This window comes from Eublepharis macularius, chromosome 8 (assembly GCF_028583425.1).
Source record: "Eublepharis macularius isolate TG4126 chromosome 8, MPM_Emac_v1.0, whole genome shotgun sequence".
Classification (NCBI taxonomy): Eukaryota; Metazoa; Chordata; class Lepidosauria; order Squamata; family Eublepharidae; genus Eublepharis; species Eublepharis macularius.
The window spans coordinates 69,065,766-69,093,053 of record NC_072797.1 but is presented as its reverse complement, the minus strand read 5'-3'; the positions used below and the strand labels follow the sequence as shown (position 1 = coordinate 69,093,053).

Below are 27,288 nucleotides of genomic sequence, written 5' to 3'. Positions count from 1 at the left end.
GGGAGGATTTTAGAATTTGCCTGCACTTTGGAAGCCTATATATGTTTGATGCTTGCAGGTAAACATTCCTGGAAATGATGGAGTAAGCTTATGATACTAGCAGCTTTTCAGTAAAGTTCTTTTACTGCCTGCAGTTGCTTGGCAGATCCTTATAATGAGAAGGTATAGGGTATAACTAGTTTTTGTCTGTATGTCTGTTCCCCACTCTTTCACCAAGAGTGTACATTTTCCCCACTTCTCTCTTAATCTTCGTAACAGCTTTGTGGAATAGGCAAAGCTATAATAACAATAACAATATAACAACAACAACTGCACTTATATACCAGATTAATGCCCCACCCAGAGTGGTGAACAAGTTAGTGTTATTATTATCCCCACAATACAGCTGGGGAGCTGGGGCCGAGAGGAGTGGCTTACCCAAGGCATCTACTAAGCTTGTGGCAGTAGTGGGTTTTGAACCAATAGAGTGCTGATTCACAGCTGAAATGCTAATGTCTGATGACCACCCAGTGACTTTCATGGCAAGCAAAGATTTAAACAATAGTCCCCTATGGAGCTAGTCCAACAGGGCTAGCTTAGATTACGCAGGGCTTCCCTTGGGCTTGATCCAGAAACTGCAGCTTGGTTCAGAATGCAGCTGCACAGGTGATTGCCAGAGCTCCAGTCATGGCACATATAACACCCATCCTCCGTCAGCTGCACTGGTTACCGGTTGAGTACCGGGTCTGGTTCAAGGTTCTGGTGCTGACCTATAAAGCCCTATGCGGACTGGGCCCAGCATACCTTTGGGGCTGCCTCTCCCCATATGTTCCCCAGAGGTCACTTCAGTCAGCCAATAAGCACTTGCTGATGGTCCCTGGCCCCAGGGAGGTCCGCCTGGCCTCTACCAGAGCCAGGGCTTTTTTTGTCCTGGCTCCGACCTGGTGGAACTCTCTGTCTGAGGAAACTAGGGCCTGGCAGGATTTGTTATCTTTCCATCGGACCTGCAAGATGGAGATGTTCCGCCAGGCATTTGGTGGGGGCTAGGCTGTCCTCTCGCCAGCCATACCACTGAAGACCTTCCACCACCCATGCAGGAGCTCATAAGTGTGACACAGGGCATGATGCAAGAGCCAAGCCCTGCGTCTAAAATGCTGTATTTTAATATTTATACCCGCCAATTTTATTGTATTTGGAATAATGTTTTAATGTTTTTATAATGTTTTTATTGTTCTTAATCTTTATTGCATGTTGTTACACCGTATGTTGTTACACCGCCCTGAGCCTGTCTGACTGGGAGGGCGGTTTAGAAGTGTAATAAAATAACATTATTAATAACAATAACAACAACAACATTCCAATTTCTTTTCTGTGCTGGCTTTCCATTATTCTGTTGTTGTTGGCTTTAGCTCCACCCATTAATTTTTCTGAAGCTATTCCTTTTTCTTTGTTCCCTGGGTTAGAATCTTTGTGCAGTTTTTATATTGAGTTAGAATTGGGAGGGAAAGACTTTTAAACTATCATCAATATTTATTTGTGTGCGTGTGTGTGTGTGTGCATGTGTAAAGCTAAATGAGAAATTTGAACCCGGGCTAAGTATTTTTATTTAAATTATTGTAGGACTTACAATATTTTAAATATTTTTAGAATGATCTGAGAGTCCTAAAGCAGCTTACAATAATTTAAAACACAGTAAAACCTAGTTTACAACCATTGGCAACAGTATAAAATGCCTAATAAAGGCAGCAGCCTTCTAAAAAGTTTGTAGCAATATCATCAATTAAAACTAAAACATAAACACAAAGAATCACAACAAAACAAAATCCTTCAGATTTGTATAATGAATATAATTTATTATTATAAATTATATTTTGTATAATCTGTCATATATTTTAAAAATACAGCTGTTATACAGCAGCAAAATCCAGACATAATGGGGTGAAAATGCTTGGGGATGTAGAAAACTCTTTGGTGCCTCGATCTCCACAAGCTTGGCATCGATTGAATAGCTGTGGGCTAGACTTGCAGAATGTGCAGGTGCCACAACAGAGAAGGTTGATCTCTAGTGGTCTTCGTCTTGCCTTTGGGATGACATAGGATGAGAACTCCAAAGATCTTACCTGGTGAGAAGGTTTATATGGGAACAGTTGGTCCTCTGCATAATTTAAATTTAGGACATTAGGGTGGGACCAGATAAATTTAGGACATTAGGATAAATTTAGGACATTTAGGATAAATTTAGGACATTTTGCTCAGAAATAAATTGCACAGCTAGTTTATCTCTTTTAAGAGCTGCTGAAGTACCTCTGTAATGTATGCTAGCTGACAGTCTGGAGAGCCCTTGAGGAAAGAAAGAAGCTGTGGAACAAATGGAACAAACAAACGCTTCAATTGCACCCCACTTTTCTCCCCAATATGGATAAAAAGCAGCTTACATCACCCTCCTTCATTTTATCCTCACAACAGCCCTGTGAAATAGGTTGGACTGAGAGTGTTTGACTATCCCAAGGTCACCTAGCAAGCTTTCAGGGCTGAGTGGAGATTCGAAGCTGGGTGTCCCAGGTACAACACTAACCACTACACCACACTGGCTCTCAAATGTAAGTAATGCTCTGTGATTAACCCTGAGAAAATTGTTATTGGACTTCTGCATTGTCTAAACAGGTTTCTGTTTAATAATGGTAGAAATAGGATGTAACACTTTTTCCATCAGCAATTTTAAGCCACCTCAAATTAACGTGGGCAGCTGGGTGGAAAGTGAGGCAGCAGTACAAGAACCGATGTAAAGATAAAATTGCATGAACCAAGGTCTCAGTAATGACTATGACTTCCTTTCTCATAAAACCTTAATGGGAGAAATGAAGGTGTGTCATTTTAAGATGAAGATTGCGCCAAGGTGTTTCCTCTTAACATATTTCTGTCTCTGACAAACTGTACAGAAGTTCAGTCTCTTAAGAATCAGCCTTTAAATCTAAAGAGTCAGCCTTTAAGGTGTGCAAATCTTTAAAATAAAAAAAAAAACACAGACGAACACAACCCTGACCTTTAAAGTTACTCTGTCACTAACAATTATCTCTGCTGTTAAAGGGACTCTTTAGTGTTGTAGACATATTGTTTTAGAAATTTGAGATAAACCTCCATATTTTTGAGTGGTATGTGTTTTTTTGTTTGGCTGGTTTGTTGTAATCTTGCAAGACATAACTGAAACTTGCATAAATTCTGTGAACTGTTGGGTAATTCTGTAGAAGGGTGTTGTGTGACCTGTGTTCGTCAAAATGAATCACATGTATGAGATTTATGCCATTTGGAAAGAGTTGTGACCTTATGTAAGCATAATCACAATTCGTGTGATTCTTTTTTACTGTATATGCTCTATACTTATTAGACGTTATTGGAACTGGGGAGGGTCGATTTAAAGCAACTTGGTCTTACTTTCTTTTTGCTAGACTGATTACTTTACTTCTAACTTGCTTCTACAAAACCAGAAGCTGTTGAATCATATATATATTTAATAACTCAAATGTTCTCAAATATATACTTTGCTTCTCTCTATGTGATTTTATTCAGAAGATACAGCTCTAATATTTGAAGCTGTATTTAAAGTTCAGCAAGAGTAAGGGTCTCTTGATTACTCTAGATTAACTGCCAGTAAAATGGCATTTCTTTTAAAAAGTAATATTTTCTCTTTGAATTGCTAGCCCACCAAAATATTTAAGTGTTTATAGTAAATGTGTACATGTTGATGTGACTACATTGTTAAATATTCTTTATTTAAGAGCAATGGCTGCCTGAACTTAATGTGACACTTAAGTTTTGTTATCCTGTAACTAACTGGGTACTAAGAAATTCTTGCATCATTGTCAAATATATTGGCTTTATCATACGCATGCTTTGCTCACAGCTTTTATCCTGGAAATATATAATTGCTTAATTGATGGAACAATATCTAGAAACTAAAAACTAGTTTTTGTTCAGAATGTCTGTGTTCTTCATTTGTCTTGCATGTCTTACTAAATCAGGTAATACAAGACTCTCTCCTCCGCCATTTGAAAAAGGAAGTTGTTGGCCAGGCAGATCAGGAAGTTGCATGACCCTGGGCATGTAGCAAAGTCGGTCTTCCAGCACACCTCAGGGAAGTTGAAGTCTCACGTAAATACAAGGTCATGTTTCTTGGATACTCTATTAAGCTGCCCATGGAGGGCAGAATCCACCTCATCTCCTTAGTCAAGTGTGCTCATCCTTCCCTCCCTTATCTTCAGTCAGACATTTTCCACTGGGTTGTCACGCTCCTCCTCCAGTATTTCCTGGCAGTCAATCCTTTTCCTTACATACAGTACCACTCCACATCCTCTACAACATTTCATGTTCTTTTTGAACAACTCATACCCATCCACTACTATATTCTAGTTGTGGGAATCATCCCACCAAGCCTCTGTAATGTCTGCTAAGTCAGATCTTTCCACCAGCATTAGTAGATTATGTTCCTCATTCTTATTGCCCAAGCTTTGGGCATTGGTATATAGGCACTGGTAGCCTTTCAACTTTCCCCCTCTGACCTGGCCTTCCCAGATTGGCCTCTGCTATTTGCTCTCCTTTTTCCCTGCAATCCCTATGCCAGTTGTATCCTGCAATGTCAATTTAAAGACCTCTCAAGGAATCTCCCCAGGACCCTTCTAAACACATTCTTCCTTGTCCTTGACAGGTGGAGTCCATTGCCTGCAAGCAGGCCCTCTTCAAAAAAACATAGTTTATGGTCCCAGAATCCAAATTAATCCTACCAGCACCATGAGTGCAGCCTCCATAATCTTCTGTTCCCGTTGCACTCCACTTCCTCTAACTAGCAGGATGGAAGAAAATGCTATTCCTGCCCCCATTCCTTTCAGTTGCCTCCTGAGGACTAAATGTGTTCAGTGGTGTTCACAGCCATGTCATTTGTTCCCACATGGGCCGTCACAAATAGGTAATGGTCTGTTAGTTTGACTAGCTTGACCATCCAATCTGTGATATCCTTGATCTTCGCCCCTGGCAAGCAACATGCCTTTTGGGCCGTGGGGTCAGGCCCAGACACATGATGTTCCATACCCCTCAGCAGAGAGTCATCAATCACCAAGACTTTCCTTTTCCTTCTAATGTTACTTGTTTGTAGCTCAATGGCTCCCCTACTTTTTCCTTCTGGTCCTTGTTGTACATCTGACAGTGATTCTGTCATGTCAGCAAGGGTCTGGAATCAATTTCTCAGTTCCAGTAGCACTGAGTGCCATTTTCTGGCTTGGGCTGTCAATCTCTGAGGAGGTTCATTAGGAAAATATTCTGTTTTATTGTCCCCATCTCTGTGTAGGGCCTGAAGACCTTTGTTGATGAGCTCTCCTTCTTTGATCTCCTGAAGGGTTCCAATCCGTTCCTCCAGGCTCTTCACTTTTTCTTCTAGTAACACTATCAGCTTGCACTGAAGTCCCTCTTGTCACATTTTAAAGATTGAAGCAGCTTGTTTCCCTGCCTTTGCAGGCTTCTCAGGCAACAGGAGGAGAGGGGGAGGGAGGCAGCATTACTGTGTGTATGTCTATGTCAGTGCTTGCTATGTGCCATTGCCAGGTCTGTCTGTTGCCTTCGTATTACTGGCTTGCTCAATTGGATGCTGGGATTCTTTGGTTCGATGTTGGTTCTGTCAGGCTTGCAATAGTGTCCCTTTAGTTTGGTTCCAGTGGGATTCTCTAGTTTGATGTTGGTTCTGATGAGCTTGCATTGCCCCTGCGTTCTGTTTGGCATCTTTGAGTGACACTGGTTTTGTCGGTCTTGTAACAGTGTCTCTTGCTTCACTTTGGTTCTGCTGAGATTCTCTGGTTTGAAATGAAGTCCTTCTTGTCGTCTGAGAGGAAAACAAACATAGCACACCCCTAGGAGATAACTGGAAATGGTCCTTCTAAAATGGAGGGGAGTAGAAGAATTCTAAAATAATCTAAAATGCAGAAGAGGAGAACGAATAAATAAAAATAATCTAAAAGCAACTTTAAATATCTATATTTTGGTTTTGCCAGTAATTTTAATATGATTATTTAATTTAATTCACCAGGAAACGTATCCTCCCGCCTTTTAGTTCACATTTGGTAATCTTAAACTAGATTAAATATTAAACGTGCCCCCACCTGTCCCCATACATGCCCCAGAGGATGCTCCAATCTGGAGAGAAACGTCTATTGGTGGTCCCTGGCCCCAAGGAGGCCCACCTGACCTCAACCAGAGCCAGGGCATTCTCGGTCCTGGCTTCAGCCTGGTGGAACTCTCTGTCCACTGAGATCTGGACCCGGCAGGATGTGTTATCATTTCGCTGGGCCTGTAAGACAGAGATGTTCCGCCAGGCATATGGTTGAGGTTGGGCTTGGCCTCCCCTGGTTGAAAAAATGGAGAACAAAATCTGAATCCCTCCCTACTAGGGTTGTCCACCACCTTATCTTGTTGAGCTGTGTCTGCTGCTATTGATTGCCGCCATCTGAGTGTATATTTTTACGTGTGAAGTTTTTTTAAATAAATTATGTATACTCACACAAGAAGATAGAGAGCATGTTTGGACGTCTGCATTGCTTAATTCCTCTGTCACCAGTGTGCGTCTCCAAACCTATAAGCTTATCCACAGGTGGTACCTCACTCCCCAAAAGCTGGCGAAAATATATCCCAGCAGATCTCCACTCTGCTGGAAAAAATGCGGGGAGCATGGTACGTTCCTGCATTGCTGGTGGGAGTGTAAAAGTGTTGCTGCCTTCTGGAAGGCGGTTCTCCAGGAAATTTCCCGTATCACGACTTATGTGATACCCCCAAGCCCGGGACTTGTTTTCTTGGACCTTTGGGGAGATCTAGATATTCCTCAGCTGCGGAAGGCATTGGTCAGAACTCTCCTAGTGGCTGCAAAAACCACAATTGCACTCAGGTGGAAATCGCAATACCCACCCACTCTTGACATATGGTATAGAATAGTGTGGGATCACTTATAGTGGAAAAGATAACGGACAGAATTCGAATATTGCAAAACCCCTCCAAACCTACACAATTTTACGCACAATGGTACCCTTTTCTGGAATTTTTATCTCAGAATGAATGGCTAATCTCTAAGCTACCTCACTACGCGATTATAAACCCCGAAATTTGAACTATGGATTTATTCTGCGACGTACTGGATGTGCCTGTACATGCTTCTCCCGATGCTGTTGTAATTAGCTTGCTTAACACTGTATTAGAATCCTGTTGATTATGTATAATATTTACACACTTGATTATTGCCGACTGTTAGTGTTTTGGTGTTTATGTATTGTTGTATCTGAACATTGTTACGTATGATACCACCTTTTTTCTACGGATTTATTGTTGATCTTGTTACTTGTTATACTTTCAATAAAAACTTTTTAAAAATTATGTATGGTTTTAATTGTATAAATTAATTTTAATGTGTTTTTAAAATGTTATAATCCTCCCAGAGCCCTTCGAGGGAAGGGTGGAATTGAAATCCTAAGAAAGAGAAATAAACTCCCACCCAACCTGAACATTGTAGGGCATTAAACAGGGATAATTTTAACTCATTTTACAAACTGGCATCTAAAACCCTATGACTTGACTAATATTCTTTAAAATGGTGGCAGATAGCACAGTGTTCATATAGCCCATGTTCATAGCCAGATATCACTGGCTGAAAGGAAGTAATTTTTGCTAATCATTTAATTATGTTTCACTAAGTAAACGTATAGTATTCTGATAGTAATGATGATTATGTTTGGTCAAACCTTCCTGTATAACCAGTAGCGATGCCACTGACTAATACAAATGAAGGTGAGCCTGAATATTGGTATGCCTTCAGGAACATAAAACTCAAAGCCAGAATAATCTTAGGTGGTATTAAAATAATGTAGAGAGATTTCTAAATTACCAAGTGGATATGTTTAAGCTGGTGATAGTTTTTCCTGTTTCTTTATTTAAAAACTCTGGAATGTGAATGTCACACCAATCTTCAGTCATTCCATGGCCTGTATTATTTCAGAATAAATCTAAGAAAGCTGTTCATGATGTAGATTGTATTTCATTTAGCTGCTTCTGTTTGTGTGTTACAGCTCCACTTAGCAGCTCTGGCATCACTGAAAGGAGACATCGTTGAACTTAATAAACGCCTGCAGCAAACAGAACGGGAGAAGGATTTGCTGGAAAAGAAATTGGCAAAGGCACAGGTAAGTGATTTATTCAAGGAGCTAAAATGTTTTTTGCTGTTACTACTTTGAACATTTTAACCAGGTCTTGGTCAAATAAAAGAGAAATTTTTACAAGATGAGCACTATGAAAAATAGGAAAATAGCATGAACTGTTACTCAGAAAAAATGTAAAAATTTATTCTACATGTGTAGTCAAGTTTTTTTTAAAAGAAAAACATAACTATTTTGTGCTGGCCTGGAGTCCCACATATGCCTCACTGAAAAACAGAGCTTCTGGGACTATGGACTACCCTTTGAACATCAGTGAATGGAACACATTTGGATATGTGCACTGATTTTCCCTTACCACTAATGTAAGCTGTCTGTTGTATATTCCATTCATGAGATTTACCTTTCATTAGCAAACCTGCTTTGAATTTGATTTCTATCAGGTTACAGAGGAATACAAAATGATGTAACCCATCTGTCACAGTTTTCTGCTCCTTTTAGACTGGCTGGCATACTGAGTGTTCTTTGTTTTAATCTGTTTTCAAAATGGTATCAGCAACATATTTGCTGGACTCTGGAACCGCTCCAACCCAACATATCTCATGGTAACATGAGGAAGCAAGGTTGGGGATCCCCATTCCTCCTTTGTGGGGGGCTCAAATATTGAAGTTTTTATTTTTATTTATTTTAAAATATGTTCACCTCATCTTTCCCCAAAAAGTTCAGGGAAGTTTAACAAGTTTGGATAAATATCATAAATAAAATTTTAAAAACTTAACCCAACACCTTTCTCTTTAATAGAAAAGAAGGATAGCAATTCCATCTGCCAAACAAGTGCTTGTTTGAAAAGTCACATACACCCCAATCCTAATACTTCAACAATGAAGGGAAGGCATATTAGAAGAACACTTCCTTCATGGCCTTTCTAAATATTTCAAAGAAAAGATAGGCAATGTATCATCAGGGTAAATATCCCAATTTCATTTTAAGATGGCGATGGCCAGCATGGACACATAACGGTGAGCTCCGGCAACTGTTATACTTTCAGTTTGATAATTCTCACTAAACTTGTTACAAAGATTATATCAACATCGTATCATCTGGCTCACAAGACCTCAAGTCCTGTCTGGAGTTTTAAAGTCTGCAGAGAGACTGAGAAAATAACTCTTTGCTAATTGCTCCTTATCAGGGAGCTGGGCGGTGGAGGACAACACAAAAAGAACATGGGCGGAGAAGCTGTAAGCAGAGACTTTTTACTACTCTGAGATAAAAAGCCTCTGCTGAGCCAAATTTGCAGTATTACTAGGAAAAGCAAATGAAGAGAAGAAAGGAATTTTTCCCACCTGCTCTGAGGAAAGTGAAGGAAGTGACACTTAAACATCATCCTTCTATTGCAAAGCCCTGAAGATTAATGGTGTTAGATCCCAAGATGGCGGCTCCTGCCATTTTATTTTACTTTTAGCTGCTGCCCTGCCTTTTCTTCAGGAGTATCAATTTTAAATTATAAACTTCGAACCTTGACTACCATCTCTACCCCTTGTACTGTTATACGGAACAAACAACTAACCTTTGGGACAAACAGAGAGCGGTGAGAGCGGCGTGGCCTGATACTGAGCCGAGTTACATCTGACACCCTGTGGTGCCGTGATCCTGGTGCCAGCTGTTGTGGTGCAGTGGTGTGGCTGGCTACCCAATTTGCTGCCAGCTACCCAATTGCCCAGATGCCGGGAAGTTTGAGGTCCTTCTAGGCTAAACTGGAGGTTTAGGAGCAAATCCTGAGAACCTTCAGAAATATATTTCATTACTCAATAACGTAAATGCATATGAAGACCCGTAACTTGTATACCAGAATTTAACTCAGGAATTGACTGCTATGTTGACAGTATCATTGGTAGTTGAACCTAGACAAACTGGTAGGAAATCCAAACCCTGGTGTGACAAGAAATGTGCTCTCATTAAAAAGGAGATGAGTTCCTTATATACGCTAACGCTAGCCAACAATCAAGAAAGAAGTAGTGAGGCCCAGACTATGCTCCTAGAGAAGAAAAAATGTTATAAAAGAATTATACAACAAAAAGAAAGAATATACTAGGAAATCATGGGTGGCTCTTATACAGGAAGTGAGACAAGGGAATTCCATTCTTTTTTGGAGGCTCATATGTAGGAGTGTGCGACCCCAAAAGATTTGGGTTTCCTACTTCTGGTTTACCCAGTGCAGGAAAAAAATTCAGGAAAACCCAAAACGGCAAGCCGCTTCGGGTTCAGGTTTTTAAGCGGATTCAGGATTATTAGGGAAGATTCGGCCATTGTTTCCAATGGGAAATGCTACTCCCGGCTATTCGGGTACCTGGGTGGGGGGTCATTTTCTTCCTTAATAACACTAAATTTGCAGGGGACCTTCTCCCAACCCTCCTCCCATGGCTATCCAAGTTTCAGGAAGATTGGACTTCGGAAGGCCATGTTATGGCCCCCCAAAGACGTTTCCCGCAGCCACTGCCTATCTCCATTGTTTCCTATGGGAAAAATCAGGGGGAAGGTTCCCAGGTGGCTGCGGGTGGCATTTTGCAAGCAAAATGCACCAAACCTGCAGGGGACCCTCTCCCAACCCTCCTCCCACAACCACCCAAGTTTCAGGGAGATTGGACTTCGAGGGGCCATGTTATGCCCCCCCCAAGAAGGTCCCCTCAGCCGCTTTATTCCCTGAGGACTAACTTCATATCAGAGAATCACAATAAGAACAATTTGATTAAAAATACACAAAGCCGTATGAAGCAAGTGAGTGAGCAACTAGAAGTGAACTGTTGATCAGCCTCCCTCAATACAGCTGAAACTAAGTGATCAACGTCACTCCAGAGAGTCATCCAGCATTGAATTCTACCCAAATCAAACTGAACCGTGTGTGGAAAACTAATGGGCTCTTCTAGGACGCTCCATTGTGACCTACAAGCCACAGTTGATACAGTAAAGGAACTGGAGACCCTTTGGCCATCTTCTGGTCCAATTCTAGATCACTTCAGTCTAGTCTCCCAGGAGGAGGTTGACAGGATCCTGTGGCTGGCGAGGCCCATCATGTCCTCCCTGTACCCCTGTCCTTCATGGATGGTAAAGGCCAGCACAGATGGGCTGAGGGCCTGTTGAAGGCTATTGTTAACTTGTCTCTGAGCTCTGGGTTTTTCCCCAGGGTGCTTAAGGAAGCCTTGGTGAAATCTCTTCTGAAGAAACTGTCTTTTGTCCCCACTGATCCATCCAGTTACTGCCCAGTCTCGAACCTCCCATTTCTGGGTAAGGTGATTGAGCAGGCAGAGGTGGAGCAGCTGCAGGTTTTCCTGGAGGATTCTTCTGTCCTGGACCCATTCCAGCCCAGCTTCCATCTGGCCTCTGTTGAGAACAGGATGCTAGACTAGATGACCTTATGTCCTTATGTAAGAAATCTTGTATACCAGCGCAGACAAAGCATGCCAGAGCATCACTGTAACAGTGAAAAGGCTTAAAGCGAGTAGCAAACCCTGATCAAAGGTACAGTTACCAAGTTCTGCTATGGGGAGTGGGACTGGTCCATAGGTTCATATAGGGAGAGGCAGGCCCTTACACACCTGGGTGCCAGGGTTGGAGAATAGGTGATCAGCCACTATATAATGTGGCTGTCGTGACTTTAAAAAATCCAATGATGGAGGCTTTTGGCCAAATGAGAATTCCATTCTAGTCGGTAATAAAGGAAATAAGAAGTTAAATGAATTATCACTTCTGAGTCTTCTTGACCAGGATTTACCACAGAGCTAGATAATTACAAGAGATGTTTGCAAACATTAAAGTTTAAATCCCTGTATTCCAGAAACTGGAATTCTCTCTTACATTAGCAAGTATGCTCCCTGCTGCAAACTTTCTGTGCAGCAGATAGAGGAATACTCAGCAGAACTTAACTGCTGATTCCAAAACAGAGTTTAGGGCTTTTCTGAAAATGGAAAACAGAAAATTAAGCAGGCCAACATAAGTCAATAGTGTTCATTGTTGCTGGAAGGGCTGTACAATAAACCCTCAGACTCCATTTAATGTACAATTTTGGATTTTCTAGTTTTGTTCTTTTCTTGTTGGCAGGAGGAAACATAGAAGAGGTAGTCAGCTAGTTCAGACCTGACATGTGGATGTCTCATGTGTCTATTTTATCCCTAATGTTTTTTCAATATTTTTGTTAAACTCTTGGCAGAGATCAGAGAGAGTTGACACCAATACATAGATGATACCTAGCTTTACATCTCATTATCTAAGCCTTCTGAGGCAGCTGAGAGGGTCCTGGGCTGTGGTCAAGTAGCTGAGCATAAACAAATGAAAGCTTCATCCAGACATATAAAGATGATGCTGGTTTGGAAGGCAGAGCATTTGAATTTGATTTACCATACTTGGATGGAGTTGACCTTTTTAACAACAACAACAGCAACAACAACTGAGCTTATATACCACTCTTCTAGACAGTTTAGTGCTTCACCCAGAGCGGTGAACAAATTAGTGTTATATTATCCCCACAATACAGCTGGGGAGCTGGGACTGAGAGGAGTGCCTGACCGAAGGCCACCTGCTGAGCTCATGGCAGCAGTGGGATTTGAACCAGCAGAGTGCTGATTCACAGTCAAACCACTTAACCACTGTGCTACAGTAGATCAAGTTAAGAGCTTAGGCCTGCTTGTGGATCTGGCTTTGTGATGGATAAACAAATTGCTTTTGTTTGTAGGAGCACCTTCTTTCAACTGCATCTTGCTCAAAAACTGGCCCCTTTATTTATACTCTGTTGAGCTAGCCACACTGATCCTTGCAACTGTAGCCTCCAGTTTGGACTACAGTGACATGTTGTTTGTAAATGTCTTTGAAAATGTCTCAGAAATTCAGTTGGTACATGATGCAATAAGAAGACTCCTGTCCAGAGTCATTCACCTAGAACATGTAATTCCTGTGCTGCATCAACTGCATGGGTTACCTAATTGCTTCTGGGCCTAATTCTAAGTATAGTTAATGAACCTCATCTCCCAGTATATTCCTATGTGTGAGCTGTGTTCTTCAGTTTGCGCCTTTGGTAACAGTCAAATTACAGTATTTTCTATGGCAAGGCCAGTCTTTGAAATGGCTTACCAGTGTGAATACAAAGGGCATCTTCGCTTTCTGCATTCAGGAAGATGAGTAGCAGTTTTATTTCAAAGGTGGAGGGTAAATGGCTTTTGTAGATCTATCTGTTGGTTTTATCTTGTATATTATCTTGCTGAGTGTTGCTTCTATGTGCTTGCAGCTTGCTTCTTTGTTAGCAGCCGTTAGTGTTAGGAGATAAAGTGAGACAAGTAAATGTATCCTACCAGTCCACTGAGCAAAGTTTAAAGCTTTCCTCCAACCTAGAGTCTTCTTTCATCTTAATGAGCTATTTTGTTGGCAGAAAAGTCATTTAAGTTGGAAGAAGTCTCCGTAAGCTGGAGGACCTTCCTTCAGTCTAAGGTAGGATGCATGCCTGTATTTCTTAAGGTCATGATGAAACAGAAAATTTGTAATGAAACAATTTCATCCCAGACTATTGTTACAATGAATTATTTTAATTCTTTGTAATACAAGTTATTTGAATTGCCAACAAACATAATGTTGGAAAATACCTGTTCTGGATCACTGGAATTATATCTGTTAGATCCACAAGTGAAGAAATTACATAGAATGACTTTTTGCAAAAAAATTCAATGTAATTATCTAGCTGAGCTGGCTTTGTGACAAATTGATTATTTTGATTTGGTTGTTGGCAGGTGGCCTGGAAGTGAAGGCATGTGATCTTGGTGTCATAGTTGAACTGAGATAGAGTTTTAATCAGGATGTTGCCTAATCCTTCTGTTCTACCCCCTGACACATTCAAGCATCATGCCCAACTGTAGGAAAACAACTGTGGGGGTGCAAGCTTTGGGTAATTCCTCAGGTGTCAATGGATATGCTTAATATAAAAGTAAATGAGTTCTGTTGGCACTGACCTCCCCTCTGCCCCAGGACTTAATCTGAATTTCCCTGTGAATTCCGGGTGCTATTAGGTGTGTTGAATCAGATAATGACTTGCAGTATCCTGACTTGTTGTCTAGCTTCCTTTGCCAAAATTTGACTTCCACCTCATTCAGATGCCTGGGCCTTTGGAGAAGTTATTACCTCATATCTAGGTGGTAGGTTTATCTTATAATAAAATATGGGAATGTTTCATTTACTCACCCATAAGGATTTGTCGGAGGCATCTCATTTCCCCCTTCCTCACTATTTCCTCTTTCACTTCCTATAGTCATAGATGCAGAGGAGTTAGCCGTGTTAGTCTGTGGTAGTAAAATCAAAAAGAGTCCAGTAGCATCTTTAAGACTAACCAATTTTATTGTAGCATAAGCTTTCGAGAATCAAGTTCTCTTCGTCAGATGCCTGACTCTGTATCAGGCATCTGACGAAGAGAACTTGATTCTCGAAAGCTTATGCTACAATAAAATTGGTTAGTCTTAAAGGTGCTACTGGACTCTTTTTAATTTTACTTCCTATAGTCTCTTCCTTTTTCCTGCCTACTTCTCACCCACCAGCCAACCGACCTTTAACCCTCCCCCCAAAAAACTTAGTTTTTCCTTCCTCCCTACCCCTGGCAGCCTCTCCCTGAGAAAATCTGGCTGATTTGCAGTGCCAGCTGCCAAGCCAGGCCCAGTTACACAGTGGGACTTGCAAGAGGTACCTCCATTTCCCACATCCCCCTCCCAACAATACTTTCTCATTCCCTCCTCACCTTCCTGTGCTTCCTTCTCTTCTTCCCACCTGCTGACCAACCTATATTTTATCTTTCCCTCATCTTCAGTGACGTATATTATTTTTACTACTTTTACACACCGTTTTTCTCTGCAGTGTGAACCCAAAGCTGCTTACATCATTCAGCTCCATGTTGTCTTTGCAACAACCCTGTGAGGTTGGTTAGCCTGAAGGTGTGACTGATTGAGATAGGGTTGCCAGGTCCCTGAGGGCCAACCCGGGGGATGGGTGTGAAAGAGTCGAGTGGGGAGGTACTTAGCTTGCACACGCACAAAGTGGAAGTGTGCTCTGGAGCACCCCTCCATTCAACTCTCCCCCATGCCCCCCATCATATGGTTTGGCCCCCAAGGGACTTGGCAACCCTACTTCAGCCAGTCACACCTTCATCCTAACCTCCCCCCTCCCCGCATCACTGCACATTCCCCTCCCCCCGTGCTATCTAGGTGAGAGGTGTGTGTGTGGGGGGTAGAGGCTGAGGGATTCTCCCCCCCCCCCAGCAGAGAACTGGTAAGCCTAGCTCGGAAGGTAATTCAGAAAGATTTCATGGCAGAGTAAGAGTTTGAACCTGGTTGTCGCAGGTCATAGTATGAAATAGTAACTACTATACCAAGCTGGCTTTCATAGGGTGGTTGCTGATGAACATTAGTCTGGGCCTGGGTGAGTCATGGAATTCACATGTTATCAGGTTGGCTGATGGTGCTGCCACACCTTGCCTAATGAGTCGTTCCTCAGAGACCAAATTAGCCCTGTAAAGGGCCCTGTCCCCTCCCTCTGCCTTTTACTGACAGAAACCAATGCTCCAACTGGTAATACTGTTGTGGTTGCTTTTCAACTCCACAATGGCCAGTACGGAAGGCATCTGTTTCTTAAAGGTACAGGTACTGCTTATATTATATTATTTTTAAATATGTATTTTTATTAGATTTCAGATTTTTCTGCAAGCCTGGGGCTTTTCACATTTCTAGAAAGGTCTATCTCATCTTTTCATTACTCCAGTCTCTGGATTTAAATATCCACAGATTTTGCCATGTTGAGGATAGATACGTACATTGATGATCATTCAGTGCCTAATATAGTTTCTCTTACTGTATTTCTTACTTAATAATTTTACTGCTCTGAGTTTTTACAAGTACCTTTTTGTGTAGGAAATAAGACTTAAAATGGCATAAAGCCTGAATTTCCATGTTACGGAATTTATATCTCTGTATCCTTATCTCCATAGGTGTTGACTGGAAATAGGGTGTTTTTTTCCTGTCCAGCTGCCAGCATTTACAAGCATTTTTCTAGTCTAGGTATCACTGTTGCCAGTCTTTTACCTTTTACTTACCTGTTATTAATTGCAGTTAATCCTGAGGTTGCATCATGGCAATGAAGTTAAGACATCTGACCTCAATTTTGTATGTGTAAAGCAGCAAATTATCTATTGCTACCATCTGAATATATGATAGTAGGTACAGTGGTTAATGGGTTGGACTAAAAGCTGGGAGATCTGAGTTCAGATCCTCCCTTTGCCACGAAACTTCCTGGGTGACCCTGAGCCAGCTTGTCTTTCACAGTTCAATAGTGTTTGTTTCTGTTTTCACTCTATCTGGGCTGTCAGCAGCCTGGATTCAGAAGTGACTGGGGGGTGGGGGGCGGGAATACATAGATTTGCGGTCTGAGCTTACTCCTTTTCCCAGCATTTGATGCCTTCACTCATTTATAGTCTGTTGTGTTTGCTGTATATGTCTGTCAACAGATAAGGTTTATTTTGAAAAATGTGGGCTGTTTGATTTGAGAGAGCACAAGATGGCTAAAATCCATTAGCACCAATCCATATATCTGCAGTCAAGATAAACAATATTCATTTCTTCAGTGCACAGCTTAGAGAGATGAAATTTGGTAGAGTTTTTATTTATTGTCAGAAAATAATTGTTACGCTCAAACCTATCTGGAATACAGTTTCAGTTACAAGGAGGAAAATGATGCAGAGCTGGAGATTTGATTATATGGCTTTGATGAAAAATAGAGCCAGTATGCATGAGCACCAGAGTGTATCATAGGAAATTTTGTATAAAAAGAAGCACTTCAAAACATTTTGATGCTGAAGTTATGAAAGAAGACCTAGATAATCTGAACAGGAGACTTATGATACTTTCCTCAGATGTGCTGCTGGCCCATATTAGACGAGACCAATATTATCTTCAAGCATCTCTTGAACTTAAATTTCAGGTTCCCTCTGCAGAGAAGCAGATATCCTCCCACCCATCAAAACTACCCTTACAATATTAGCCTTCGTGGAAAAGTGGAAAAGAAGGGCGCATCACTGACTTAGAGGTGATCTTAGCATTTAATTTCAGGACACTAAAAAGATCAGAAGAAACATCAACAAAGTCTCTGTGTCCACTGCAAATGGACAGGTACAGTCCTGGATTCTGTTAGGTTGATTGGTTGTGCAATTTCTGCAGACATCCTAGCAAGAAAGTTCCTCTGATTGGGCTATGGAGCACTGATGTCCTCCTTTCTAGTCCAGGGAACATCTGCTTTATTTACAGGAGAGACTGTTTAGAAAAGCTCTTTACATACTGGAAAAGAGAGACATAGCTCTCTGAGAGAGAGAGTGCGCTGAAATAGACAGATCCTATATCTGCAGAGCCTGTGTTGTCAAGTTCAAGGCAACACCCATGTCACCGTCTCCCTTTCCAGGTAATCTGTCAAAGTGACACCTGATGGTGAGGCTATTAATTGCTACAGTCTCAAGCTGAAGAACAGATTCTAACACACAATGGAGTGCTTGTGTCTGCCTGCCTTTTACATTTTTATTTAACCCTTCCTCTATGAAGATTAGGGTAGTGTATATAATTCTCCTTTCTGCATTCTGTCCTCTCAAGAATTCTTTGAGAGCGGGACGCTGGCTCAAGGTCACCCACTGAAAATTTCAGGTAAGTGGAGAGTTGAACTCAGGCCTCAGAACTATTCCAGCTTTTTAATGTTTTTCTATTTCAAGTCTTCTAAAGTGCTCTGGTGTCAGAAAAAATAGGAATCAAAACTTACTTCTAGATGTAAACTAACTAATCAAATCTGTCAGATTCTGATCCTTTCATGTGATAATAGGTGATAATACAGCAATTGCAGACTGCAGGAAGATGTACTTTCCACAGGATATTTCTTCTTTCCTGGGGGAAAACAAGGGTTAGCTCCTTGCTTTGATGAAGAGAGATTATGAGGAAGAAGCAAGGGGAAGATAGTGGGCACCATGCTGGCGATCACTGCTCTAGATACTCTAACCATGAGAATGCTTGGCATTTTCCAGGTTGCTCCTGTTCTCAGGTTTGTTGCAGACCTGCTGCCTTAATAAAGTGGTTTGACTTGAACAATGTTTGTTTAGAATTAGTTGAAATTATTCTGAAATTTAAATGAAATCAGACTAGTGGCCCTACATTAAACTGAAGGTGCTTTTGTTTTCTTTGTTGAGGCTGCATACTGAAATCTGCATTGAAATCTTCATGATGTAGTAGTTAAGAGTATCTGATTAGGATCTGGGAGACCCAGGTTCAAATGCTCACTCTGACATGGAAGTTCACTAGACAATTGCAGGCCAGTCAACCTCTCACAGCCTAACTTACCTCATAAGGTGATTGTTGTTAGAATAAAATAGAGGGAGGAGATCAATTTGTAAGCTACTTGGATCCCATTGGGGAGAAAGCAGGATTTAAGTAGCCAAATGAAATAAATATTATTGTAATAAAGGCAGTGTGAGACTATAGAATGAGAGTACTTTATTTTGGAGAATTTTTGTTGCCATTTTCACCAACAATACAGAGCTGACCAAAGCACAAGACCATTGCAAAAAGCGAAACTACTTGCAGTGTATGTGCTAAACATCATCCCAGTTAAATGTAATTCAAATATCTGAAAAACTTCCTGCTAAGCCATATTTTAGGCCTCTTTCTTTTTGTAGTCAAAATCTGCTGTTAAGTTTTATGAATGGGAACTGGGAAGCTGACACATTGCTTTGCTCTAATTTCTATGTAGCCAATAGTGCAATGCCCATACTCTTCCTTTGTAATTCTTTATTCCACTGTTTTAGTGTGAACAGTCTCACCTAATGAGAGAGCACGAAGATGTACAAGAGCGGACAACACTTCGCTATGAAGAACGAATCACAGAGCTCCACAGCATTATCGCAGAGTTAAATAAAAAAATTGATCGACTACAAGGAACTACAATCAGGTACAGTGATTCTCATGAACTCTGGTACCCAGATACCAGTGCTTCTCAACTGCCATAAAATAAAATTGTAACCTCTTTTAAACATACCGGATAATCACGCATCTCCCCTTTAAATTTTTTCATTGAGTTATATCCTCTGATTCCTACACCCCTATGCTGCTGCAACTCCCAGCTGCTTAGTTTTACCAGTTCACCAGCTAGTATCGCCCTCTTTCCCAGTGATTCTCTTCCCTTAGCCAAACATGCTCTATGCTATGGTTTTCATGTCACTTTTGCCTACAGACCAAAATTACTCGATATGAAGCATTCTGGGGCTTTAAACCATTCTAGTAATTCCAGTAAGGCCATGAGCTATACTTGAGAAAGGCAGGATATAAACACTTTAAACAAACAAACAAATAAATTGTATCCAAATCGGTTAGGATGAAAACATTTAGACTAGTTATCCTGTGCTCTTGTCAGAATACATATAACTACAAGTGACTTTCCATGAAAAAAACTGGTGCATTGTAAATTAAGAGTGCTTCAAACCAGCCAGAAATAATAACAACATTAATTTTAAGTCACAGCGTTGTAATTTCATCTCCATGTCCTTTAACTAGTGGTTGGTCAAATCATTGTGATGGAATTTGTGACAGGTCAACAAGTGTGTCCTGACCTGGTTTGAAGTTAAGATATTTGCTCTAGCCTCAAAGGGATAGGGTGGAGTATTTAGATGTGGCCTACACGATGATGCTTGTTCTTAAGAATGAATCTCTGGTGTTTCTGCTAACTTCTGTTCATTGTTGATTCAGTCCACTTCCAATACCCAACCCCTTGAATTATTACAACATTGATGGTTTCATTTATGATCGAGGCAGGGTAATTTAGGTGATGAGAAATAGTGTGGCTAGTCACATACCAGAAATGCAGTCTTCCAAATGAGCAAAAGAAATGTGTTAGTGTAACTAACTGTTGGTCGTATTGGAGTAGAGAGCCAATTCATATGTCACTCTCGAAGAGGACTAGTCAGGAAAAAAAGTGTCGCAAATAATTCCTGTGCTTACCTATTGATTTTCATGTGCCTTTGTTCTCCAAACTATATTATTTGACCAGATTTGAAAGCCTGGAACACCTACGTGATTTCTGTTCTCTAATATTTCTACCTTTTAAAAAAATGTTTCTGCAAAAAGTGACAGGTTCAGGAGTGGCCTGTTGTTTTATAGGCCAGTTTTATTCTTTCTGAAATTAACTATAATAAGCTACCTTTTTAACAGTTTCTTGAAATCTTTTAGATTTATTTAGCCTCTTTGAGGAACAACAATATGTATATGGCTACACATATAGCTCCAGATGTTGCATTGTGTCCTGACAGTGATTCTGATGCAGCTGATGTTGCAGTGGTTCAAAGGTTAAGCCAACCGTCATTTCTAATTGTCTCATCCCACTGATGATACAGTTGCTTGCAAAAGCTCATCTGTTGTGGGACCATAACAAAAGTAGTTCTTAAGAACTGTGAGCTGCAGCTGCAGATAATTGAGTGTCAGGCCTGCATGATAGATGTCAAAACTTCTATGAGCATTGGCTAACTTTTAATGAGACATAAATTATTCTTACACCACCAGTACATAAAAAATAGCCTCTAGAGTTTAAGTGACACATGATTTGGTGGTCTAATTTTGTTGAGGAATGGGGAGAACATTTCTGTTGTGGTCTCTGTTAGTAGTCTAGCTGTATCAAAAGCCTTGTCTGCAGTAGAGGCACCCGTAATGCATATCTGATCAGAACTGTGTGACTTTAAAACGACTTGTGTATCTCCACCACTTCACTATGCAGCGAACAGGTAGAATATACTTCTGTGTATTGCTTGGTGTGTTTTCAGCTTTGTTTGCCTTTTTTGCTTTGTTTCATGTGAATGTGCAGCAAAGCTATGCTTGTGAAAGAGAGGAAAAATAAAATAAAGGTCTGTCTTGAAGAGAGTTGGACAAACAGTTTATGTCTAGGCAGCCCCTTTTTCACCATAAGCCATTGCACAGATATGGGAGAATAGGAAAGTATTAGATACGGACTGAAGGATCGGTCACTGGAAGGGCAATGTGCTATGATCAATGAAAATCAAAACTGCAGAAAATAGAACTGAATTTTCCAGCTCTGCAGACATGGCCTGAGTTGCAGTAAAATGTTTAGGAAATCCATTTAGCTTTTGATATTCTATTCTTCTTGTGCATTCACCACAAAATGGAACTTGGGAACAGTTCATCCATACCAGAACAATATTCTGTACAGCAAAAATATGTCACTGATGCAAATTTAATTAAAACGTTTCTATTCCAACTTCTCCCCTCACACTCAAGGTAGCTATTTTTATTCTGTGTCTTCAATATTACATAGTAGTATTTGGGGGGGTTTCCCTCATCATCTTTATTTGGCCCCTCAATAATGGCATCGATCCTTTGAGATGAAACTGATTAACCCTTTTAAAGTTCTCTTCAGGTAGCTACTTCAGGTAGTATATATAGGGTTCCCTAGAGGTCTTCCATGTTGGTGCTGATCAGATCTAGGACCTTCTTCACTTCAGTAAAAACTGCATGATTTTATTGAAAATTAAAAGAAACTAAGTATTCCTTAGAAAAGCAGAAATATACTGTAGCGCGGAAGGCCTGCAGACTCCCCTTTCCTGATATGGAGCTGTGGGAAGAAGGGCATCAGTAGCATGGAGAAGTGCTTGAAAAGCTAACCCCGGGACTGTGGCGGGATAAGCTAGTGAGCAGAGTCTGGCCAGGAACCATTCCATGGGTGAAGCTGAGTGGTGGTAGCAATGACAGTTGGTGGGGAGGTCATGCCTTCAGAGCTAAGATGAGCCTGGAGGTCGAAGGAAAGTGAGATCTAGGCCAGAGCCCAGGGCAGGTCCAGATGTTGGGGAGAGCATTAAAGGCCGTAGTCAGGCACCGCCTGGTATGGACAGAATAGTGAGGGTGTGGAGAGTTTTCTTGAAAGGAGGAGTGAGGAGACCTACCTCCTTGGAGCTGGAGCAGGAAGCATAGGAATGCTAAAACTGAGTAAAGCTAGCTGTAACTGTTCTCCACTTGTCTGTAGAATTCTTGGAGTGAAAAGGGGCACGAAGTCTGACCTGCTCCCCAATTTGCTGAATACACCTACCCTGCAAGTGGCCCAGGGCGCTGTGGCTGCACTCATATATGTATAACAACCAACAGCCACAAAAAGAGAAAAGGGTCCCAACAAAGCCAATTACCACCAAGGGCAAGATGCCCTAGGAACCCAATAAACCAATAAATTATTTACTCAAAATCTTATTATTCGTGTCTTGCTCACCATGTGAATAAAAGATATACAATCAGTCAAATATTTACAATGTGTACATATACAATTACATAAATACACACATATGTCCCGTAATAGCTGCAAAGAGACAATGATAATTCTATAACTTCCTATACAAATTTGCTGGAGTAATGACAGTTCTTGGAATGATTCTTCCTCGTGTCCTCACACTCCAAATGTGTGGTGATGCCAATAGGATGGTCAGTATAAGGTAAGTGTTCAAACACAGCAATATCAGAAGAGCCTGATAGGATCCCTCTGGATCTCCAGGTAGGTGGCAACGAGCCCGCCAGCTTAGAGTTGCTCGTTTCGGTTTCCCTTCATCCTGGCCTCCTCTATGCACATAATAGTCCTAGTCACACTCTCCAGATAGAAACTTTCCAATTCCAGGACCTGCTGTAAATTAGCATTGATTTAGTATTTGTTGGCATGATTATACAAATATAACTAATTTACATAGTGTCTTCTATTTGCAGTTGTTAGGGAGTTAAAGGGTTTAGTGATTTTTAACTAGGTAATTGTAGTTGACAATGAAGGAGGAGAAGCAGAGAGAGAAAAAAACAGAACTTAAGGGGTGAAATGGGAAATGGTAGGGAAGTGCACTGGTTGTTCATTGTCATTCATCTGTGCAGCCCCACATTGGGGCTGCAGTTGCGCAAACCTGCTCCGGAGAGAGATTTCTAGCTCTAAAGCTCTGAAGGGGTGCTCCAGGCCTCCTGCGCATGTGTGGAATTCCCGCCTGATCTGCGCAGAGACGCCGAGTGCCCGTTCAGTTCTCTACTTGCCGCCGGTGAGAGAGATTGCCTTGCTCTTGCTCTGCTCCAGCTTTTTAAAGTGTATTTTAGCGTTAGTTAGTTGTTGGTCAGTTTGTTAGTTCGTATATAGTCCCGTAGTATAGTCATAGCTGTTATTGTTAGTGTTACAAAAAAAAAATAAGTTTTTCTCTGTTCGAACCATCTTTACAATGGCGCAGAAAGCTTTGTTCAGAAAGTGCACTCATTGCAACACAAGGATGACACATACAGATGAACACTCCTTATGCTTTTTGTGCTTGGGTGAGTCTCATAATGTCGCCAGTTGCCACCACTGCCAAAAGTTTACACCTAAGGCATGTAGTGATCAGGCGGCTCATCTTAAGGCAGCCCTATGGGAGATGGTGTTGGCGGGATCGTCAGGACCAGTAGCGAAGCCTTCAGCTGCTTTGGATCCAACTACCCGCTCTGAGCTCTCGGTTCCAAAGACAATGTCATATGAGTCTCCGAAACAGCACCTGGTTCCGAGCCGATTGGATCCGGCAGCTGCGGGAGCTGATGTGGAACTGAAAGGTAAAAGGATGGGCTTATCGAAGCACCACTCCCCTGACTCAAACCAATCGGAACGGGCTGCTTCAGAACCGGTCCCTAAGAAGTCCAAAGCTGAAACGAAACACCTGAAGCGACCTGCTTCTACCCCATATCATAAGGACCGGCACCGCTCTACCTCGGCAACACCACCTCTTGTCGTATGCCAGGTCTGTTGTGCAAGGGGCAGGTTCTACACCACAATGTCACTACGCTCAACTTCACAGCATGGCTACTACACCCAGAGTGATGCCCTGTTCTAACAAGGTGACCCAAATATTGTTAAATGCAAGGAAACCCTCTACCAGGTTCTCCTATGCACTGATGTGGAATTCTTTCACTAAGTGGGTAGGAGAGAGAGGGTTATCCCCCTTCTCCTGCACAATACCTGCAGTACTTGATTACCTACTCTCCCTTTTACACAAAGGTTTATCAACCTCCTCTATCAAGGTTCATCTAGCCGCAATATCTGCCTTCCATGAACAGGTGGATGGTAAGACCTTATTCTCCCATCCAGCATCTAAACAATTCCTAAAAGGGGCTCTCTGCACTTTCTCTCTTAGGAGTGCTCCAGTTCCTCAATGGAACTTGTCTTTAGTCTTGGCCCAATTGATGTTTTCCCCGTCTGAACCTATGGCACAATGCCCAATATCTTTCCTATCCTGGAAGGTGGCATTCCTTATAGCTGTTACTTCCTTGAGGAGGGTGGGAGAGCTAGCCGCACTATGAGTAGACCCCCCCTTTTTTTACAGTTCTACCCAAATAAGGCTATTCTGTATCCTAGCCTCCAGTTTGTTCCTAAGGTGGTGTCTCGATTCCATCTAAATCAAATGGATGTTTTTTCCCCCGACCCCACATCAGACACTGTGAAAGCGTTACACACTCTAGACATAAAAAGAGCTTTATTATACTACCTGCACAGAACAAAGACATTCTGAAGATCCAAATCACTTTTCATTTGCTATGCAGGCATACGTAAGGGGTTACCAGTTTGTAGCCAGGTGGATAGTAGCAGCCATCAAGAAGTGTTCCTTCACAGCAAACACACAGGGCCCTGGAACAGTCAGGGCACATTCAGCACGTTCCTGTTCATCTTCAGCAGCCTTCCTTCATGGGACACCGCTGCCGGATATCTGCCAGGCTGTGACATAGTTGTATGTGGACACCTTTATAAGGCACTATGCAGTCGATACAGGCTCCAGATCTGATGCTGCTGTGGGAAATGCAGTTTTACAGTCATTGTTTGCTTAAGATCTCCTTACACCTACCCCCATCGGTGAGTAGCTTGCTATACTCCCAATGTGGGGCTGCACAGATGAACAACAACAAAAACAGTGTTGCACTCACCTGTAACTGTTGTTCGTTGAGTTCTGTCTGTGCAGACACACATTCCTTGCTGATATTTGCAAGGAGGCATATTTATAATGCTTGCATGTATACAGGATTCACATAGCTCACTGTATAAGTTTTACCACCCATCCAGTGAATCACTAGCAGCAGTGCATTACTATGAAATTTCTTTATATTTATCAATAGAAAAGTTTATATTAGATGTGAAAGACCTTTGATCTGATAATATACATTAGCAAATGCCTACATGCTCTTAGATGGAAAAGAAATACAAGTTGTTGGAGAGGAAATATAAAATTAATATAAACAGACCAAATCATTATCATTAGCATTCTTATTCCTTCCATCACCAAAGTCTCTAAACACTAAGAAATGCGCCAAACAATATTTTATCTATTAATTGACCCATCTGATCTTTTAAGATTTTTCGTAAACTATTACACTGAATTAACCCATGTAAAATGACTATTCTCTGGTGTTCGAGGATGGGAGAATTCTCAACCAATGGGAAGAAGCTCCTCCCTGGAGGCAGGCAGGGTCACTGTCCTTTTTGGTGGACTCCTGTTGGGAGAGTTTCTTCCCTGATCTCCCAATTACAGCCCTGTTTAGGCAGGAGACAGACAGTCACATGCTGTGCTCGTTAAAGAGAACCTCAACTCCTTTTTCTCCTACCTCTTTGGCCTTTTCCCTTTCTCAGTGGACTGCCATTGGGTTCTTCCAGTGGCCCAGTTGGCAGGCTCAACTCTAGCGGGGTCAAACTCCCCTCTCCTCATGCACAAACTTCCAAGGTTCTCTTGTTGAGGATAGGATCAGCCGTCAGGACTCCACCCATAGCCAAGAGCTGCCCCAGTCACCCCAGCACCCCAAGCAGGACTGTCCAGAGCATTGGCAGCTGTGGCAGTGAGAGCCATCTCTGCATTCTTTCACAGCCATCTGGAAACTGGTAAAAGGAGATGAAGACCACACAAGTCTTCTGAGGACCCAAAATCTCTTCTTAGGGTTCTTGTGAAGCAGGAAAGAGGTAGGAGGTGGAAGCCAACCTCTGTCTGAGGATTTTGAATTTTTAAAAAAGGTGGTTAGCAGAAATTTGTGGGGCCTTTCAGATCCTGAGACTCCTAAGGATGCAGGCCCAGACCTTGATTCATCTTCTTCCCCAAACTCTGCACCAAGCTGTTCCCCCCGCTCTGAGAGGCATGGAAATACCAGTACCTGACCTCTCGGCGGGGCGGGGGGAATGCTTATTCCAGCCTCCTAAACTGGAATAAAGGAGAGATGCAGAAGAACTCAGTGCTTCTGTGTCAGCAGTTTTGGCAGATCTTCAGAACCAACTCTCAGTTAAGTTAGAGGTACAAGTAGATAAAAGAGAGGTGTAAATGCAGGAGCGACTCCCAATCCAGATCTGATAGGAGAGCCAGGGTAGAGGAGAGGGAATGCTCTCTAACCGTTTCCTCTCTAAGAGCACAGAGTCTCAGACCCATAAGGCCCCCAGGTGCCCTAGTACCCTAATAGACAAGTTCAGAAGTCTCATAGCTCTCTGATTCATCTTCTCCCAGAGTGGAGGGACAGGTGGAAGAGCATCTGATGATGAAAATGCAGACATATCTCTTCCTCCAGGATGAGTTTTCAAACATTTTCCCAAAAGTTCTCAGAATTTTGAAGATCCCCTGCAGCCAGAAAGAGACAGAAGAGCCTGATCCAGCCAGGCCAATAGGCTTAACAGAGCATTCCCTAGTGGAGAAACCCGCTCACATAGATTCATTGTTAGTTTTCTCTGAAGCCCCACATGGGTCTGAGCGTGCACAGATCTGCCATTTGGTAGGTTCTGTAGCTTTAAGACTGTAAAGGGGATGCCTTCCCTCCCAGAGTTCCTGCGCAGCTGTTTCCTGAACAAAAATGATTTTCTTGCACCACATTTCTAAGTTATTTTACAAGGACCTCTATATGTTTCCACCTATAGTACCACAATGGTCACTGTGTTTGGTACTATCCAAACTGATGACCAGGCCCTTTGAGCTCTTGGTTACCTATCCTTTGAAATTAGTATCTTCTAAGGTGGCATTTTTGGTGGCTATTATGTTGGTCAGATGCATGAGTGAGTTTGCCGCATTCTTTAAGGTTCATCC

The 27,288-nt window shown here is 41.8% G+C and overlaps 1 protein-coding gene across 2 annotated transcripts in view; it reads left to right on the top strand.

Moving 5' to 3' along the window:
- Positions 1 to 27,288, top strand: part of MCC (MCC regulator of WNT signaling pathway) — a 301,701-nt gene that overhangs the window by 189,896 nt on the left and 84,517 nt on the right. For both annotated transcript variants that reach the window (XM_054987477.1, XM_054987478.1), the window contains 2 exons: positions 8,073 to 8,186; positions 19,012 to 19,154. In XM_054987477.1, coding sequence (XP_054843452.1) covers positions 8,073 to 8,186; positions 19,012 to 19,154 — 257 coding nt within the window. The remainder of the gene's footprint in view (positions 1 to 8,072; positions 8,187 to 19,011; positions 19,155 to 27,288) is intronic.